The 20,987-nt window shown below is 36.6% G+C and overlaps 1 protein-coding gene across 1 annotated transcript in view; it reads right to left on the minus strand.

Moving 5' to 3' along the window:
• Positions 1-7,427: 7,427 nt before the first annotated feature.
• The window catches only part of TTC9 (tetratricopeptide repeat domain 9), a 57,441-nt gene continuing 43,881 nt past the window's right edge, over positions 7,428-20,987 (minus strand). The window contains exon 3 of the mRNA XM_031952604.1: positions 7,428-7,769. Coding sequence (XP_031808464.1) covers positions 7,690-7,769 — 80 coding nt within the window. The 3' untranslated portion in view covers positions 7,428-7,689. The remainder of the gene's footprint in view (positions 7,770-20,987) is intronic.

Raw genomic sequence — 20,987 nt, forward strand, 5'->3', positions numbered from 1 at the left:
TATCACAAAATATCAATCTGAGAGGAGAAGACCCTCAAAGTTTCTGGACAGAACCAAAAACATTTGCTATTTACACCCATTCTAAGCTATGAGAAACTAAGAATGAGCCATCAAAGTTTGGACTGTGGACTTTTATTGACCAAAATCAATTAGTTTTTCAAGCAAGAATTTGGAACTATTTGAGAGGCAGTGAGATAAGGGGCTTGGGAGGAGCACTTGATGGCTTGAGCTCTTGTTTCAACTCCATTCCTTTGTAAGAGGTAACTAAATTAAATATGCAAGTGATCTGCAGTCTCAAGAATTTGGGCAATTGGTCCAATTTCCATACAAGTTGAAACCCATCCATATATGTCCATCCAGGGTTATTCTTACCCTTTTCCTCCTATAAAATCTCCACAGGTAATCCACTTAAACTGCTCACAGCCTTCCTTGTTTTTTTGTTTTTATTTCAAGTGAAGTAGAGCATATGAAATGTCTAATTCTTGTATTTTCTCCTCATCAAATGACCAGGACATCTTTCTTTTTTATCCCACATTTCTTTGATGACATATTTTAGTCCTGTTCTTCAAAGTTACTCATTGGTTCTATCTTGCAGCCTTCTCACAACTTGTCTATAAAGTGGGGTTAATAATTCTGCTTTTATTACCTTACAAGTTGTTTTGAAAATCATATAAATGTGTGTCAAAGTCTCTTGAGGTTTCTATTGTCTTATATAAAAGTAATATCATGCACACAATATCATTAATATCTCTCTGACTTGATTATAATCTCTTTCCCTCCTCTCCTACTCACTTTGGGCCAGGAGTCAGCATCTCTGGGGATTCTAAGGTGACTGCCTTTCTCTCACAACCAAAATGATGAAAGGCTTCATACTATTATCTTATTTTGGTGACAGAGAGTAGCTTAAAATGGAATTGGAGCACTAAGAAGCCCATATGACAGTCCTCCTTTTCTGTGTTCCACTCCCCAACTCTATCCTCTTTTTCCCTCCCCACTCCCTTCCCTGTCCCTCCCCTCAAAGAACAATTACTACTTGGATTACAAGTTTTTTTGTGGCTGGGAAGGTGGGGTTAACAAAGAAGGGAAGAGATAGAACAGAAAGAGGAGAAATCATTAGCATTATTCTGTCTGCTACTGGACTTGTCTAAAAGATGCTTTCAGTGAGTCTACAGAAAATTAATTTGCATCTCAACACTTTAATTCAATTACAAAAAAATCGATCATTTTATCTACTTGCACAATAGTAGGCTGAACACTGAACATAAAAGCACAATAGTAATAATATAGTGTGACTAGTTCTAGGACTGTTTCTATCTGTACTTCATTGAACATAAAGGTGAAAACATCATCATTGTCATCGTCATCCATCATTATCATCAATAAGATCCATAATTATTGGCTCAGATGTTCTATAGTAGAGCATGAATTATTAGCAAGGCACTTTACCAGCTTAACAGAAAGCATCACATATCTATTACCAGAAGATGAGAACACCAATGACTTCCTCAAATATAAGTGAATTACACATTTTAGTACTTTATAAAAAGCATTTACAGTATCATGAAAAAAATTATAAGCACATAAAAAAACAACATATCGACTGAGCAACAATGTAAGCCAAAAGTCCTAGGATTGCAAAAAGAAACTTATTAGTGATTTGGTAACTATTGAACAAACCACATGAAAGTATTGTAACACTTATACTGCCTTTTGTTGATAGATATTTTTAGAGTACATAATTTACAGGTCAAAAACCTACAGAAATACTTTTCGAACAAGCAGACATCACTTTGCTGAGTAAAGGCTGATAACAGGCAAATGTTTTTGGATCTGTTGAATGTAACTTAAAGTGATTTATCATCAGATGGACTCTATGAAACAGCTGATATTTGAAATAGAATAAAAAAGGGCTTCATAGATGACAATTGTTTCAATTCACTCAATAATGGCACTAAGGAAGCATTAAACAAATGGCTGTCAGGTAAATTTGGGGGGTGGGGTGATGGTGGAGTTTAAGATAGCAACTTAGAAAAAGAACATTGCCATCAGAAATTACATAATGGTTATCCTACAGAAGCTCAGACTTAGTGATTAGTGTAAATGATACAAGGAAATGGCACAGAAACTATGCCACACATACTATATAGACTGTAAAAATGTAGCACCTACTGAATACTTAGCAAGGCTTGACCTGGTGACTAGAATTATGCATCAGAAGCTTGCTCAGTCTTTTGTGGCTTGATAGATGACAAATCCTCATACTACAAATTCAGGACCCTCTATTCCCCCACCCCCCACCCCCCACCAAAATCTTGACCATCTAAATCAATAAACTATTGGAACATACCATTTTCATAGACCAAACTGTTTCCCACAGTCACATGATCATAACAGTGATCCATAAAAACTTAAGATCAATTTAAAAAATAAATGTCATAATCTCAATCTACATAAAACAACATGCTTTCAAAATTTAGAAATGCAGTAGAGGAAATAAAATTCATGTGGGGATGGAATGGAATACATATCATTACTTTCATCCTCTCTGCTGCTGGAATTGTCTCAAAGATACTTTCAGTGAGCCCACAGAAGATAAGCTTACATTTTAATATTTTTATTCACTTACAAAGAACATTTATTTTATCCACTTGTGCAAGATTTCACAAAACATTAGATTTAAAAATACAGTAGCAGGATAGTGGCTTGTTCCAGGACCCTTTCTATCTGAACCAAATCCAAAAAATTGAGAATGATATTATTATTAGTAATAATAATAATAATGACAGCTGGCATTTATGTAAAGCTTTTAAGAGTTGCAAAACATTTCACATATATGTTATCTCAGTTTATCCTCACAGTAACCTTTTGCGTTAAGTACTCTTGGTATTATTATCCCCATTTTTCAAATGAAAAAAAACTGAGGTTCAGAGAAGTAGAATGATTTACCTATGGTCACATAGATAGTGAGTTTCAGACCTCTCTAGGAGTTTTTGTGCCTGGGGCAACTAGAGGTAGAGAGAGCTCACTGGTGGTACAATTTCCAGAAGGGGACAAGAAGCATCCTCTGCTATTTGAAATCTGTAAATTTCAGCCCTCTGAAAAAAGTCCCAGTCTCTCTGCTTTAGTTAGATCTTTGGGCTGTAATGAGATTTAAATCCAGCTCTCTCGTCTCCCACTCCTGCATTCTTTGCAACTGCATCACATTTTAAAGCTTGGTAGTCTCACTGTCCCATGGGATTCACTACTTCTGAATCTTTCTGCTACCTTACCGGTAAGAATGACAAATTACTGATAACCACTCCCCACACCCTAAGAAGAGTACTGGATCAGAGTATGTGAATTAGATCCCTATCTCTGCCATTCACTACCTGTGAATCCTTCAGACAAATCTCTTATACTATTTGGACCTTGATGTCCTCATCGCTTAAATAAAAGTTTTAGATTAGATTGACTAACCCACGTATCTTCCATTCTAAGTCTATGCTACTACAAAGACTAGGATCATGCTGGATACTTCTTTGTATCAGCAGGCACTCATTCAAAAGTAGATTGTTTTCCTGTACCACATAACCCAGTCAAATTTTGAATGAGCATTTAGTGATTAAAAAAGAAGTTTCAGGAGAAAGAAGTCAGGAGGATTGGGCTCTAAATGCATTTTGTACTGAGCTAGCCATGACTTTAAACAAATCCACCCTCTTTGAGTTTTCCTCATAAAATGAAGGAGCTAGATTAAGGTGATCTTTGAAGTCACTTCTAGGGTTTAACATTTTATAATTCTTCAACATGACCAGCAAATGAGCTGGAGCTCTTTCTACCTGATTCAGTTCCTTTCAGATGATTCACATGCACTCTGACTATGGCTGGACCATGGGTCCTAATACTTTTCTTAGAGAAGGGGAGGGGACAATGGAGAACATCACATGGATTTTTGTAGATTTAAAAAAAAATAGATGTATATTTATGCACACATGCATTTTTGATTTCCTTCACAAGCTAATTGTACAATAATTCAGAGTCTGATTCTTTTTGTACAGCAAAATAATGTTTTGGTCATGTATACTTATTGTGTATCTAAGTTATATTTTAATATATTTAACATCTACTGGTCATCCTGCCATTTAGGGGAGGGGGTGGGGGGGGTAAGAGGTGAAAAATTGGAACAAGAGGTTTGGCAATTGTTAATGCTGTAAAGTTACCCATGTATATATCCTATAAATAAAAGGCTATTAAATTAAAAAAAAAAAAAAAAAAAGGAAAAAAAAAAATAGATGATAGTCTTAATACCAGGGGTCAGGTATAGAGAGCAACCCAAGCATTTGCTTAAAGACCATGGAAAATTCTGCCCTTGTGTACATGGAGAGTTAGATGAGAAAATGGCAGCAGACCACTCCCTCTTTTAGCAGAGGGTTGGTATACTGGGATTTTGCTTTGACCTGGGCCTTTGTTGTTGTTGTTGAGGTTGTCCAACAGGATAGGGAGAAGGAAAAGGAAGCAGTGGAATGTGTTGGAAAGAGACTGGACCTATCAATCAACAACCATTCATTAAGTACTTCCTGGCTAAGTGCTTAGTAACCAAGTTAAAAGCTGGCTGTGACATTTATTAGTTATGTGACCCCCCTCATCTCTACCTCTTAAGATCCTTTGTTTTCTTGTTATTCAGTCATTTCAGTCATGACCCTTTTTGGGTTTTCTTGGCAATAATAGTAAAGTGGTTTGCCGTTTCCTTGTGTGGTTCATTTTATAGATAAGAAAACTAAGGCAAACAGAATTAAGTGATTTCCCCAGGATCACACAGCTGGTGTCTAAGGCCAGATTTGAACTCAGGAAGATGAGTCTTTCTGATTCCAGGCGTGGCACCCTTTTCACTTCACCACCTAGCCACCCCACTTAGAATACTGGCTTTCTTCAAAGCTAGGGCCAAATACCACCTTCTTCTATGAGTGGTCTTTCCAGATTCCCTCAATTGTTAGTACCTCCTCTACCAAAATTTCTTTGCATTTGAGAACAGAAAGAGTTTTATGGGTGACTCTGTATCCATAACAGCCTGGTACATATTAAATAAGCACTTAGCAAATGTTTACTGATTGATTTACCTTGGCAGATATGTAAGCTAGATGATCCTCAGTTTTCTCATTTAGAAAATGGAGATAACAGTCTTTGTACTATGTACCTTATAGAAACCTTGTGAGGAAAGTGCTTTATAAACTGTAAAGTGCAATATATAATCATGAACTACTGTTAGCTTCAGCTAAGGAGGAAGAAAAATGAGAATTAATCTCCATGCCTTCATTTGCTCTCAATGTCTTGATCATGGCTTAGTGTGACAGTTCTCAAGTATGTTCCATGGACCCCTATGGGATTCCATGACCTTTTCAAGGGTCTTTGAGATCAAAATACTTTTCACAATAATACCAAGATGTCATTTGCTTATTGAAATACTCTTCCCTTTTCTAACTACATATCTATATGAGGCCAGATATTCTCCATAAACTTCCACCAAAATGACCTTTCACAATGGATTGAATGTAAAAGCCAATATGAAAGAAAACACAGCAGTTTTCCAGTCAGACATTAAAGAGATTTGTGAAAATATGTAATATAATGCTATTCCTCAATTAATTTTTTTTCTTTTTGGAAAATAGTATTTTTCATAAAAATTTGTCATTTATGTTAATGTGTAATGGGTTTATTACCATTTTAAATGAATAAATATTTTAAACTTTTATCTATTATTACTATTTTAATACAGTAAATAACGATAGCTAGAACCCATATAAAGAAAATTCTTTGGGGTCTTCAATAATTTTTAAGAAGGTAAAGATGTCCTGAGACCAAAATGTTTTAGAACTGAGAGGCTGGCTAATGATAAGGATGAGTTGGGAAAAAAGAACTAATATCAGTGTCATTAGCAAGTTTTATGAAATGGTTGTCCTTGAGCTGAGTAGGATCATGGGATCTAAGATATGACATCCAAAACGATTTCATTGGTTTGGAATAATCTTGAGTTCAGAAAAACCAACTGCACAAGTACAAGATGAGGAAGATAAACTGACAAAGCAATTCATGTGACAAAGACTTGGCAATTTTTAATAGACTACAAGTGCCGTAGTAGTCAGCAGTGTGCTTTGGCTGCTGGAAAAGCTACCACCACCTTAGGGCATGATGTCCAGATGTAAGAAGTAAGCATGTCATTGTGCTCAGTCCTGTTCAGAACACATCTGGAATATTAAGCCCAGCTCTGAATACCCTGTTTTAAGGAAAGCAGAGTTCAAAAATAAAATGCCTATAGGACAACCAGGATGATGAGGATACTTAGGATATTAAGCCTAGAGAAGACTAAACTTAGTGGGGGATATTGAGGGATTTTTATGTGGAAGACAGATTCAATTTGCTTTGTTTGGCCCAGGATCAATGCCCCATTGCATTGTAGCAAGGAGATAGATTTTGTCTCAAAATAAGAGAAAACTTCCCAACAGTTCTAGCTATGCAACAGTGAATTCATCACTCAACTGAAGTCTTTCTACCCACCCTTGACTAGGTTACACTTAGGTTAAGGAAGGGAAGAATGCAAGCTCCTTGAAGGCAGGGACTATTATTATTATTTTGTCTTTGTATCCCCAGCACCTAAAACAGTCCTAGAACATAGTAGGTGCTTTATATGAATGCTTGTTGGATTGGATTGAGAGTACACATGCTGGGGGTAGACACCTCTGCAAAGGACACATAGTATAGAGTATAAGCAACTCCACAGGGCACTAAGCAAATGGTCAGCTGCTTTGAAGGGCATTCAATGCTATATGAGTACATCCTTGATTCAATGTATGGGGTGGGTGAGGGCTAGGAAAAATGGTTGGGGGTTGCTATTTCAAAAAGAAATGACAGAACTTATCACCTATTAATTTATTTTTATTTGCACTTAATTAGTCCATAGTTTTATCCCCTGATTTATTCAAAGCTTTTTCAGCTTTTGCATCACTGTCCTCTTCCCACCAAAGAGCCTACCCTTCCCTCGCCCTAACTACTCTTTCTGGCATCAGAATTGCTATGTGAGAATGGGATATAAGTTCACTGAGAATGCATTTAAGTGGGGGCTTTAGTGGCAGATGAGCTTATAACAGAGTCCTAGAACCCCGAAAGGAGGGATTTGGGGCACACAGAATGCAACAGGAGCCAAGAACAAGAGTATGGGAGGGAGAGGAAAACAGTATACACATCTACATCCCTCTAAGAGGGGGTTGGGGTCTCCAGCTCTTTCTGCACCCATCTTCCAGATGTGTCTGTTAGGACTGGGCAGGGATGGCTTAGTCCATCAGGGAGACGATTAGAAGGGACAAGCTTACAGACTCAAGATTGCCTTTAAGATGAATTGCCTTCGAAGCATGATCTTGGCAGTAGAAACTACCAACTGTGCCTTTTTTGCTCTGAAACAAACCTCTTCAGGCTTCTTTGAATCAGGGGAGCAGGGTTTGGCCATTTTCTGGCAACTGGCCAGGTTCCAAGATGGGCTTCTCTCTCTCTCTCTCTCTCTCTCTCTCTCTCTCTCTCTCTCTCTCTCTCTCTCTCTTCTCTCTGAAGAAGACAAAGAGTTAAGGGGGTTTCTGAAGGAAGGTGGGAGAGGTGCAGGAAAGGGACCAAACCCAGAAAGGGGAAATGTCCACCATGGGTCCATCTCTGAAGGAAGCTTCCTGGTTACAAGGCTTCTTTCTCTCTCTGGGAACATCTGCTGAGTTTCATCTCTGTCAGTTGGATATACCGTATCACATTGGTATCTGTAGGAAAAGGAAAGACAAATGTGAACTAATACAGATAAGGGAAAACTGTTGGCCTTTTCCCAAGCCCAAACAAACTGGGTTTATACAAAGTGGACAGACTAGAACCAACCAATTCAGCTGATCCAATACTTTTTCGCCGATTAGTCTGTGACCATCTGGCTAATGTTTTGTGAAAAGAGCCAGAAGGTTTTTTCTGAACTGGGGCCTGATGTACTTGGCTATAGACCTTCCCTTGGTGCGAGAGAGACAGAGATAGAGACAGAGAGAAAGAGAGGGAGAGAGAGACAGAAAGAGAGAAAGAGAGAGAGAGAGAGAGAGAGAGAGAGAGAGAGAGAGAGAGAAAGGAAAGGGGGAGAGAGAGAGAGAGAGAGAGAGAGGGAGGAGAGGAAAGGGGAGAGAGAGAGAGAGAGAAGACAGAGAGAAAGAAAGAGAGGGGGGGGGGGCTCCCTCTCCCAGTGAGTCTCAGTCCCTGGTCAATATGTTCATAAGGTACAGAAAGAGGAAAGGTAAGGAATGAAGGCAAGGGACACAGAGCTTTCATCTTTACCATCATTTTATCCTTATAACCAGGGCTGGTCTGACAAATTCCATGAAGCAGGCTGGACAGATTCCTACAATGCCAGACCACTGGGCAGAGTTTCCTATAGACAGCTGGCAAGATATCCCACTGGGTAATGGTAGGAACTAGGACACATTCACATACACCCTTTACTTGCAGACTGTCACTATAGTCAGTATGACAGAATAAGTACACAATAAGTACACAGATCCAGCACTATGTTAGTAGCTAGCATAGAGGGCCTTTGTCCTCAGAGAGATTATGGTCTAGCTGGAACACAAGATACATATAAATGAAACTTAAATAATACAAAACAATATGTAATTCTGTTGGTAGAGCTGTGAATTAACTGATGCAAGTATTTTAGAAATCAATTTGGAATTACATTCTATTGTTAGGCTTATATGTCAAGGAAGGGTGTGAATATGTCAGTACATACATATGTGTAGTGTATGTATGTATACAAATGGTGGGGGGGAGAAGGCAGTTAGGAGATAGATTGGTTAGAATTGGAGTCAGGAAGACTCATTTTCCTGAGCTCAAATCTGACTAGTTGTGTGACTCTGGACAAGTCACATAATCCCATTTCCCTCAATTTCCTTCCTGATTTGTAAAATGAGTTGGAGAAGGAAATGTAAGACACTCCAGTTTCTTTGCCAAGAAAACCCCAAAATAGTCATAAAGAACTGTACATAATTAAAAATGACTAAGCCATAGATATAGATGTATTTGATATAGAGACAATCATGTATATAGATAAATATCTATATACCCCTTATTTCCTCTGAATGTCTAGCTCATGAGTTAATGTAGCAGTTCTCAAAGTATGTTCCATAAATCTATGATGTCTCTATGACCCTTTCAGTGGATCCTAAAGAGATTCAATACACTTTGACGATATCTGGGAGACAATAGTTTAAAATCTGTATTGATATCTTTTGTTTTTTCATCACCCAAATTCCCATTATATGTTTCCCCCTCTCCTTCCCAAAAACATCCTTTATAACAAAGAAAAGAACAAGAGGAAAAATTTTTTTATAAAATAAATCAATAAAATAGCCAAATCTGTGTCCCACAGCATAGTGTTGTCATACACATTCATATACAGACAAGTACACAAACACACTCATATATTTATGGCAATAATTTTTGCAGTAGCAAAGAACTGGAAACAAAGTATCACATACAGAATAACAGAATTTGAGAGTTAGCAGGGATTTCAGCAGGAGTTTGGTCAAACACAAAATTATCACTATAAGTACCTAACAACTGCTCCTTCAGCCTCTTTTGACTGAACCTCTGACATTCTCAAGCTCAGCATCATGGTTTAGCTGTGCTCTCATCCTAGGATTTGAACTCAGGTACTCTTGACTCCTGAACAAGTGCTCTGTTGCTCCATTTATATATCTTCAGAGATACTTTGACTCATATTTCACTTACTATAGAATTTTGGAGCAAATTTCATAGTTTACAAATCTTTTGAAAAAGTCTTTGATCATATTCTTTGTCTACTTATCCTTTGGGAATGATAGTCATAAATTTGTGTTAATTTCCTTTATATTTTGGATATGTAAGACCTATCAGAAATGCAACAGTGTTTTTTCTTTATTTATTTCCCTTTCTATTCCAGATGCATTGATTTTGTTGTACAAATGTTTTCAGGTCCACATAATTGAAATTATTTATTTCCTTTATCTTTTATGCTCTCCATTATCCTTTTTTGTTTGTTTAGAATTTTCCCCCAAACATTGATGCATTGTTGGTGGAGTTGTGAATGAATCCAACCATTCTGGAGAGTAGTTTGGAACTATGCTCAAAAAGTTATCAAACTGTGCACACCCTTTGATCCAGCAGTGTTACTGCTGGGCTTAAATCCCAAAGAGATTATAAAGAAGAGAAAGGGACCTGTATGTGCACGAATGTTTGTGGCAGCCCTCTTTGTAGTGGCTAGAAACTGGAAACTGAATGGATGCCCATCAGTTGGAGAATGGCTGAATAAATTGTGGTATATGAATATTATGGAATATTATTGTTCTGTAAGAAATGACCAATAGGATGATTTCAGAAAGGCCTGGAGAGACTTACACAAACTGATGCTGAGTGAAATGAGCAGGACCAGGAGATCATTATATACTTCATTTTTTTTTTATTTAATAGCCTTTTATTTACAGGATATATACATGGGTAACTTTACAGCATTAACAATTGCCAAACCTCTTGTTCCAATTTTTCACCTCTTACCCCCCCACCCCCTCCCCTAGATGGCAGGATGACCAGTAGATGTTAAATACATTATATACTTCAACAACAATACTATATGATGACCAGTTCTGATGGACCTGGCCATCTTCAGCAAGGAGATCAACCAAATCATTTCCAATGGAGCAGTAATGAACTGAACCAGCTACGCCTAGAGAAAGAACTCTGGGTGATGACTAAAAACCATTACATTGAATTCCCAATCCCTGTATTTATGCCCACCTGCATTTTTGATTTCCTTCACAAGCTAATTGTACAATATTTCAGAGTCTGATTCTTTTTGTACAGCAAAATAACGGTTTGGTCATGTATACTTCTTGTGTATCTAATTTCTATTTTAATATATTTAACATCTACTGGTCATCCTGCCATCTGGGGGAGGGGGTGGGGGGTAAGAGGTGAAAAATTGGAACAAGAGGTTTGGCAATTGTTAATGCTGTAAAGTTACCCATGCATATAACCTGTAAATAAAAGGCTATTAAATTAAAAAAAAAGAATTTTCCCCCATAACATTGACTATAATGTAAATAGAAAGAATAATCAGGACAATAAATAGAAAATTAATGTTGTGATGAAACCATATTGACCAAGTTTGGTCCCCAAAAAGAAAAATCAGAATCTCTCTCTCTTTCTCTCCAAAGTCAGATTTAGTAGGTATGTCAATTTGTTGAGCTACACTAATTTTTTGTCCCACTTTTCTTTGTTATAAAGGATGAATGTCCAGGAAGAGGAGGGAAAATTACATTGGGAAATGTAAGTGATAAAAAAAAGAAACTGCCAATATAAATTTTAAAAGATTATCCCCAGTTAAAGACATAAAATGTAATGATCTCATTATTTTCTATGCTATTCTTTAGTATTCAGGTCATGTGTCTTTTTTGAGTTTATGGTGTTAAATGACATAAAGGCAGGTCTAAACCTAATTTGTGTCCAAATGCTTTACAGTTTCCTCAGAAATATTTGTCAAATAGGAAGTTTACTCCCAAGCAGTTAATGTTCTTGGGTTTATTGAAGACAGAGTTGTTGGGTTTGATTGTTTTTTTTATTCTTGTTCTGTTCTTGATCTGTTCTAGTGATCTGCTTTTATAACGTTTAACCAGTACCAAATTATTTTGCTTTATGATATAATTTGAAATCTGGCAATACTTTTGACTCTTCACTCTTTTAAAAAAATTACTTAACTTGAGCTTCTCAACCCCTGATTCTACCAAATTAATTTGTTTTAATTTTTTCTAGTTTTGAAAGTATTCTCTTAATAGTTTACTTGATCTATCATTGACTTTGCAAATTAATTTAGGTAATTTATTGTATTGGTGTAGCCCAACCATGGACAGTTAATATAGCTCCAATTATTTATATCATTCATTATTTCTTTAAAGACTTCATTTCTATGTCCTTGTAGATTGAATCCAAGATATTTTGTGACTTTTTTTTACTTATCTTAAATGGGATTTCTCTTTTCATTAGTTTTGTTTTAATTACACACTCAGCTCATTAATTCTCTCTCTATTTTTAATGTATATTTTCAGAGAAATAATTATTTCCTCTGAGGTCTGTTGGGGTGGCCTCTTGGAGATTTTGGAATGTTGTCTAATTGCTTTCATTCTCTTTTATGGTTATTAATTTTTTATGTTATTAATTTTTTATGTTTTATTCTTTTGCCTAATCATTATGTATGATGTCATTATTAAGTCTCTATTTTTGTCTACATCTGTTTTCTCCACTCATTGCTAGAGTCTATTACAAGTCTTGGCATAGTTTTAGGCTTTTTTAGCCTTCAGTTTCTATCAATATAACAAATATTACAACATTGTAATATGATATGATAACATTTATGGTATTAGCTAAATTAATTTGTAAATTTATTAACAGACCAATTAAAATACCAAGAGAGTACTTTATAAAGCTAGACATAATGATGCTACTAACGCTTAAAACTGCACGAAGATAATCTGTAGTTTTCTGCATTATGATATATATAAGAGATGTGTTTAACATTTCTGCTTCTTTTACACTTTTTAATAATTTCTCTTTTTCTAGCATTCTTTCGTGTTCCCATCCAAAAGATGGCATAGTTTTTCAATTCTAACTTCTCTAACAATCTTTTTTTTTCCTTTCTGTTTATTTTTCTGTTAGATTATTATAGCTTGATGGAAAAACACTAACATCTTCTAGAATTATTATGTTATTGCCTATGGGTGCTTTAAATTTTGGTTTAACATCCTTTGTGAATTTAAATGTAATATCATTTGATACACATGCATTAGTAACAATATTATTTAATTTTGTATGGTTCTGTTAAACACAACATAGTTTCTCTATTTCTCTTGGCATTTGACATTAATTGTATTTCTATGTTTATCTTTATGTCTCTAATGTGATTATAAAACTCTTGGGTTATTATTTTTGAAACCACATGATGTGGAGAAATTTTTGTCCTAGTCTCTTAATTTTATTCTATATGTTTATTTTGATGTGAACTTCTTTTATACAGAAGTGTTTGATTTTGCTTTCTGATCCATTCTGCCACTTTCATTTTAATAGAGTTCACATTTAGGCTTGTGTTTTTCTCCAATTATTTCTTGTGTACTGGTTTTATCTCTCTTTTAAATTCAGTACTTGACTTCATGCTTACATTTACCTTGAGGCTTTCCCCCAGCTTTCACTATTTGCAACAACGCAAGTTCCTTGAATTTATTTAAACTGATAATTTAAAAAAATTTTTTACTGCTCATGTTTTGTATTTTATCCATTAAAAATAGGTGGAAAATTACCCAGTTAATTAATTTATCCAATTAAATGTGAGGTAGAAAATTAAATCTTTCCTCTTTCTTTTTCACTTATTTACAATCTCTTATTTAAGCAGCATCCTTTTACTGCATCCTCTTTTAAGACATTTTCCTTTCTTTTGTCCTTATTTCCTTTCCCTTCTTCTCGAGTATGAATTTTATCAATCTATTCTTTTTTATCTTCTGTGTCCATAATGAGTTTAGACCTTCTGAATAATCAAATTTTAATTTTCTCCTAGCTTATTTCTAATTTATTACATTCATATACCTTACATTATTTTTCCTCTTTTCTATCACATTTCACTCTTAGACCAGCTGACCAGCTCTTTAAGGTGGCAATGTCCAATGAAAGAGATGATGTTTGTTGAGATTCACTCTGTATCCTAAAACATAAAGTCCTTGCCTTTACACCCTTCAAATCATCTCTCCTAAAGCCTTATTATTTCATGGCTACTTCTACCTTTTACCACTCTGGATACTGGTTACCAGGAGGGGGGGCGGGACTCAAAAATCCTTCCCTCTCTGCCCACCTCAGATAGGATGCAGGATGCAGTCCTGCACAACCTTTTATGAGAGAAGGTTGTCTTATAATGTGCTAATTCCTCTAAGATGAAATATTGCAACATTCCTCCCCCCTCACCATTTTATTCATGAAAAGCCTCCTCACTCCACAACTCACCTTGATCTCTTCTTTGAGGACTCATTTGTATTGAGAGAGTGAGAGAAAAGTTTTTTGAGAAGTTAAGAGGAGGGGTTCATGCACTCATTGTCAAAACAATGCTATTGAAAGAGTTAAATAATGTTGGTGATCCTGGCCACCAATCAGCCATCATGGCTAGTAGAAGCATAAGTCTCCCTGATTTCCCAGTCATATCAGATACTAAATTATACTCATTGGCCTAAATTAAAATCTTGGTGTCCTCTATATTCAGAATCTATCAGAAACTATCTTCTCTTGAATACCAGGATTAGAGGACTTCCAAAGGGCCCACTTCTTATTTTGTGAGGTAAAATTCATATGGATGTGGCTTTGCCCACTGAAGCAATGGCTGCAGGGAATTAAGTGAGATTTCTAGTACCTGAGAAAGCATAGTGTTTGGGCTTGCCATGTACTTGGTAGTTGTTTTCTGTACTTATTATGACTTCCATTGCATACTCTAATTATTATTTAATGTTTATTTTCTTAATGATTTTTTGCTGACAGGAAACATCACTTAAAGTAACCAGGTATGGCTGTCTGTTCTGCATGAAGCCCAGTCCATTATGCCAAGATCAAATGACTAATGCTAAACAAAGTAAGCCAATTCAAAAGGTGGGATGATTTCCCATAGATGGATAGAATGAAGAGGATAGAGAGGTTCCTGTGAAAAAGATGAAAGTCAACAGTTAGTTTTGTCTAGGTGCATACATTCACAGATCTCTTCATCATATTGTCAAGAGAAACAGAAGTGAGAGTCTGGCTAACAGGCAACCATAGAGTGTTGCCCTAACTGGGCATTTCAACCCCAGCTGGACATGGGATAAGGATGGGTGAATAGCTTTCAATGCCACTAGAACTGAAACTCAAAAATCTTCAGGAGCTCCCTATCCTGACAAGTATAGTTCAATCTTCTTTGCCTAGCATCTATGGGTCTTCTCAATCTGATACTACTTTAATTTTCTAGTCTCATGTCTTTATTACAGAGCAGCCAAATGATACAATGGGTAAAGATCTTGACCTGAGATCAGAAAGACCTGAGTAGCTATGTGACTCTGGCTAAGTCAATTCACCTCTGCTTTCTTTGCCTATAAAGTGGGATTAATAATAATAGCATCTACCTCCCAGATTTTTTGTGAAAATCAAATGAGATAATATTTGTAAATTGCTTTATAAATCTTAAAATGCTATATAAATGCTAACTACCATCATTACCACCACCACCACCACCACCACCACCATCATCATCATCATCATCATCACTTCCCTCCATAAACTGCAGCCAAATTGTGCTACTCTTCTATCCCTTGAAAATACAATGCATTTCCTTAATTCTATGTTCTTTGCCCACTCTAATCCCTGTGTTGTCTCTCCCTTTGCTTGTTGAATTCCTACCCATCCCTTAAAGTATAATTTAAATGCTACTTTCTTCACAAAACCTTGCATGATACTTTTTATCTGAAATAATACATTTTTCCCTTCAGTCTTACAAGTATTTTGTCTCACAATTCTCCATTGTACTTTTCACATATACTTTATGATTGAATAAGATGGTATATGTTAAATGGTTTGTAAATCTTAAAGCATTATAAATGCTAACTATTATTACTGCTGTTATTTTATTATTTCTCCAAATTCAGAATGTAAACTCCATGAAAGCAAGGACTATATCTCATTTAACAATAGCAAGGATAACAACAATAATAACAACAACAAAACAATAATGATGATGATAGCATTTACTTTGTATTTATTATGGGCCAGGCACTCTGCTAAAGCTTTATAAATATTATTTAATTTTATCCTCAGAACAACTCTGGAGAGAAGATGCCATTATAACCCTCATTTACAGCTGGAGAAATGGAAGGAAACAGAGTTGTTTTTCTTAATTGACTTACCCAATATCATACAGCTAGTAAGTATCTAAGGTCCCATTTGAATTCAGATTTTCTTTACTCTAAGCTCAAATCTAAACTTTTTGTATGAACCCTAGCATCTAACAGTATTTTTTTTGCACACAACAATTACCAAATAAATGCTTACTAAATTAAATATAATTGTCCAGATGACTCCTACACTTTTCAACAGGACAGTCTCCCAGGATTGCAGAGATCCCCTTTTTCAACTACAGTCATTCTAAATGGAGTTAAATAAAGTTCTTGTGTCTCCTGACCTTTGTTTTTTGTGCTGGAGAAGGGAGGAGGCGAGCAATGCAGCTGGCCTGCCCTTGCCTCTGACCCCTGATCTCTCTTTGGCAGCTGTTTGCAGAGTTCACTTCTGTGAAATGAGGGGGTTGGACTATAGATCTCCTCAGTCTTCCCAATTCTGACATTCAATGGCTCCACTAGGCATCCCTTTCAGAACAGAGGGAGCCTGTGTCAAGGAATTCCTGCATGCTCTTTATAAAAGTACTCACTCAGAGCTGCAGCTATACTCTGATGATATATTCCTGGAGTATGAGGAAGACTGGGACGATCAACAGTGGATGGCATGAGACCATACGGAAGCAGTCAAGGCCTGGCAAAAGACAACTGAGGCTCTTGAGATTCCATGAAACTGAACACATTTTTACTCCTTTAACTTATTTCTAGCTTCCTTTCCTTTGGAAGAAAAATCACTGTTTGGCCACACCTGAACTTTTTACCAGACCCCACTACAAAACACATTTTGCATCATATAGTTTATTAATTGAAAAGAGGATTGGTTTTTTGACTTTGATTTTCATTAGCGTGAAAATTTCATCCATCAAGGCAGTTGTCAACTTTTCCACAATTTATGTTCTTAAAGAGGTGTATCAGATACTAAGAAGCTAAGTAATTTATTGCCCAATAGCCAAGCTAATATTGCTTAAGTCAAAGCACCTGTGTTCAAATCTTCTCTTTGATACTACTTGAAATACTTTGTCACTTCATCTCTCTGGGTATCAGTTTCCTTGTCTGCAAAATAAGGGGTTTGGAGTAGAGAGACTCTAAAGGCTCTCCCATTCTTAGGTCTATGGGTTGTGTCAGAAGTCAGATTTGCATCCAGGTCTTCCTGATCCCATGACTTGTCTCTCTATCCACTGTGCTATGCTGTCTATCTCACTTTGGTAAAATGGATGGTTTTAGTCAACCATAAATTTTGTTGCCGCTTTATTTATTATATATTTCATTGTATTATATTATATATGTATGTGATATATAATATAAATATAATGTTTTATAATATTATATGTATTTTCTTTATATGGTGAGCTTTGTCAAGGAGATCAGGATGCTGAAAGGGAAGTGAATACCCATTATCTTTCGCATCCCAATCTACTTGATAAAACCAAGATGGTGTTAAACATATTACTATAAGCATTACATATATTGATCTTTTGATTCGGCTTTTTCCCTCTGCATCACTCCATACAAGTTTTCACATTTGAGAAAGGATAGAGAGTCATCTAAGGGAAAAACATAACCCAGACTTGGTGATTAAGAACTGAGTTGTATATGGGAAGAAATCCTGAGAGTTCAGATGAACAACCCACCTAAGAGAGATGCCTCACTCAAGAGGAGCTGTGTGAGAACTCTACAAAGAGAGAAAAGATATCCAGCCCCTCCAATACCAGAAGTTATAAGCTGCCTTTCCCTTATGTGTGTTCTACACGTATGCTTCAATAACACTGTAAGTCAACTTTCCCTGAGGATAATATACTTAATTTGTAGAAAAGTATAACCTGGAGAGAGAGAATATTTTATAACTATTGTTCTTGCTATACTATCTGAGTAGATAGTACTTTGGTAAGAGTTAACTAAGGTATTTATTTTTGGCTGATGATAAATGGGAAACATACCAGTGAGAGCTTAAAGGTTACAGTAATAGGATTACCCCTGGCACTTTGAGAAAATTGTCATTCTCTGGATAACCAATCTATGAGTAAGTATAAGTTTGAGGAGTAACCAGAGTAGGGGCTACATTTACAAACTATATAATTTATCCTCTTAGTTGAGAGGACCTCAGACCACAGGTACACTAGTGCCCTAAGATTTCCACCTTCTGCTAAATGCTGCTGCATGTTCCCTGACGAAAAGCTACTTGGGGCCAAGCCAGGCATCTTTCAGCTGCCCCTAAACAACCACTTTCATTTGTACCAACACAAGACATCTTGCTGCCAGCTTGTTTCCCAACTAGGCTATGGAGAAGCTTCATTGCAAAGAAGAGCAAATCTCCCTTGTCATCTCTTGCCACACCAGTCTTTTATGAGTAGAAAAGTGGTGCTCTCCACTCAACAATGCACATGTTAATACCTGGTCATACCCTTCAGATCCCAGGGACTCCAGGGATCATCATTCTGACTCCACTTCACACCCCTTTTCACTAGATTCTTTATTACCATTCCCCCCAACTCTCCTACTCCAACCTTCATCTTAGCTTCCACCAGTCCTTTCACTGTAATCTATGAAATGCCTGTTCCATATGAAAATATCTTCATCTTAAATCTATTCTTCTTCCATTCGTTCTGTCTACTAACTTACTAAATGCTGTCTTTCTTCTGATTTCATAGATTCCCTGGCCACCCTTTCCAATACTAGTTTCATCTTTACTCATCTCCTTTGGCTCACTGGTCAAGACAAGAGAGTTGTAGCCCTTCTTGCTTGTAATCCCTATTGCTACCTCTTTCATCACTCAGTAATGAGTGATTACTCTCTTTTTTTGAGGTTTATTTTATTCACATCTACCACCCAATCAAAAACCTGATAGCTTCTGTTTGCAGATCTGGTAATTCCCTAACTCCCCTTCCTTCCTCAAAAAGTTTGATAACTGGCTTACACTTTTTCTTTTTACTCCAATGTTTGCCCTCATACTAGTAGTCTTTAACATACAGATTAATTCTCCATCAAATACTATAACCATTCAGCTCCTCAGTCTGCTCACCTCCCATGAACTACTCTTCCACCCCACTTCAGTCACACCCCAAAATGGTCATATCTTTGATGTTTCCATCATGCCACATCCATGTTCAAGAATTCTGAAATTTCTTTATCCAACCCTAATCTATTGGTTTTTCATCTTTCCCTCTGACTTTCCTTATCAAACCCTATACTTTCTTCACTCTGTTCTTTTTTCACACTATAAGCTTCAATAAGTTGAATCCTCAATTCTCTCTCCTGGACCATTTCCTCTATACTAGCCACTGTCTCCACTTATCCCTATCTTTACTCCTTGATAAACAAATTCAATTTTCATAGGTCCCTTTTCTTGCATCTCTAGCTCCCTTATCTTATGGTTGAATATTCTCAGCCACGTCACTACCTTGGATCATTGCCATTATTATTGTCTCTGAGTCTACACCTGTGCTTCTGAAAAAAAGGAGGAGAAAAACTACACAAATATTTTGGCTTGGTTCACTTACAAATTTATGTTATACAACCTAAACTGGGCCCGCATTGCTGCTAGCAATTCTACTATACCTTTCTTATCAATTCACTATTCCATTTTCCACAATGGCTCTTCCAAACTTCTTAATGCCTCTTCAAACCTCCAATGGCTTCCCCTCTCCACCTCCAATCTCTTTTTTCCTTTTAGATGCCAATTTTATTTTTTAGATAGTATTTTATTTTTCCAATTCATAGCTTTCAATATTCATTTTTGTACAATTTTAAGTTCCAAATTTTCTTTTCTCCCTCTCTCTTACCTCCTCCATTAAGACAGCAATAAATCTGATATAGTTTACACATTTTCAATCACTTTAAACGAAAGAAAACTCAGAACAAAAGGGAAAAACCACAAAAAAGAAAAAGCAAACATGAAAAAAAGATGAAAATAGTATGCTTTGATTTGCATCCAGTCTCCATAGTTCTCTGTCTCTGAATGTAGATGACATCTCATCCCAAGTCCATTGGAATTGTCTTGGATCAATATATTGCTGAGAACTAAGTATTTTAGTTGATCATTGTAAAGGGCTGAAACTCTGAGTTGATGCACTTGGACAACTTAAGCACTTAAGGCTAATTACTGATTGGACAATACTGTATTAGCATATACTTGGAAAATGACCCTTCCCTCTATTCTGTCTTGGTTTGATCTTTTGGTGTATACAGAGAAGTGTGGGAAGGATTAGGGGGTGGAGTAAGACAAGCCAAAGTCACTTTGGAGATAGAGAAGGAGAAGGAAGGTTGTGAAGATCCTTCATCCATCCCTTTCACTTCTACCCCTAAAGACCAATAATAAAGACTAAGGACTTTTGCTTATCCTGACTCCAGCTGATTCTAAAGCATCCAGGGTGCTAACTCGGTCTTCACATTTGGTGCCCAATGTGTGGACCAAGGACCCTAATTTCACTGAAGAAGTCAGTCCCTGGTGACCAGGAAATAGGGTGAGTATTTTAATAGACAAACAGGGAGCTTATTTTGTTAAGGGCTAAACTAGTAACTTTTTCTAGCTGAAATGGGGCAGATGTTGGGAAAAAATTCTCCCCCAGCCCCAGCCCCAGCCCCACCCTGAGGGGGCGCTATAGAAAGCATACTTAAGTTAATCAAGGGACAAGGCTTAATTGTAACTTGGGAGCAGATTGCTGGATGCTTGGCTACATTAGAACAAACATCCCCTTGGTTCTTAAAGGAAGAAGATATAGGGCAGATAATTGGAAACTAGTAGGAGATCAACTATGTGAATACTACAATGATAAAGGTTCTGGTTCAATTTCCAAGGAAACATTCTATGCATACAACATAATACAATTGGCCTTAAAGAATCCTGCAAGTTATAGAAAAAAGAAAAATTTTAAGAACAGCCAGATGAGGAAGTGTGAGGAAAAAGAAGAAGACAAAGGTCAGATTAATGGCAATATAGCCAGAGGCATGAGGAGTTAAGTGAACCTGAAGGGCTGGTGACGGGCATGGTGATTTTCGCTCTCACAGGGCAGCTTCAACCCTACCTTAACT

This window comes from Sarcophilus harrisii, chromosome 2, assembly GCF_902635505.1.
Source record: "Sarcophilus harrisii chromosome 2, mSarHar1.11, whole genome shotgun sequence".
In the NCBI taxonomy this organism is placed as follows: Eukaryota; Metazoa; Chordata; class Mammalia; order Dasyuromorphia; family Dasyuridae; genus Sarcophilus; species Sarcophilus harrisii.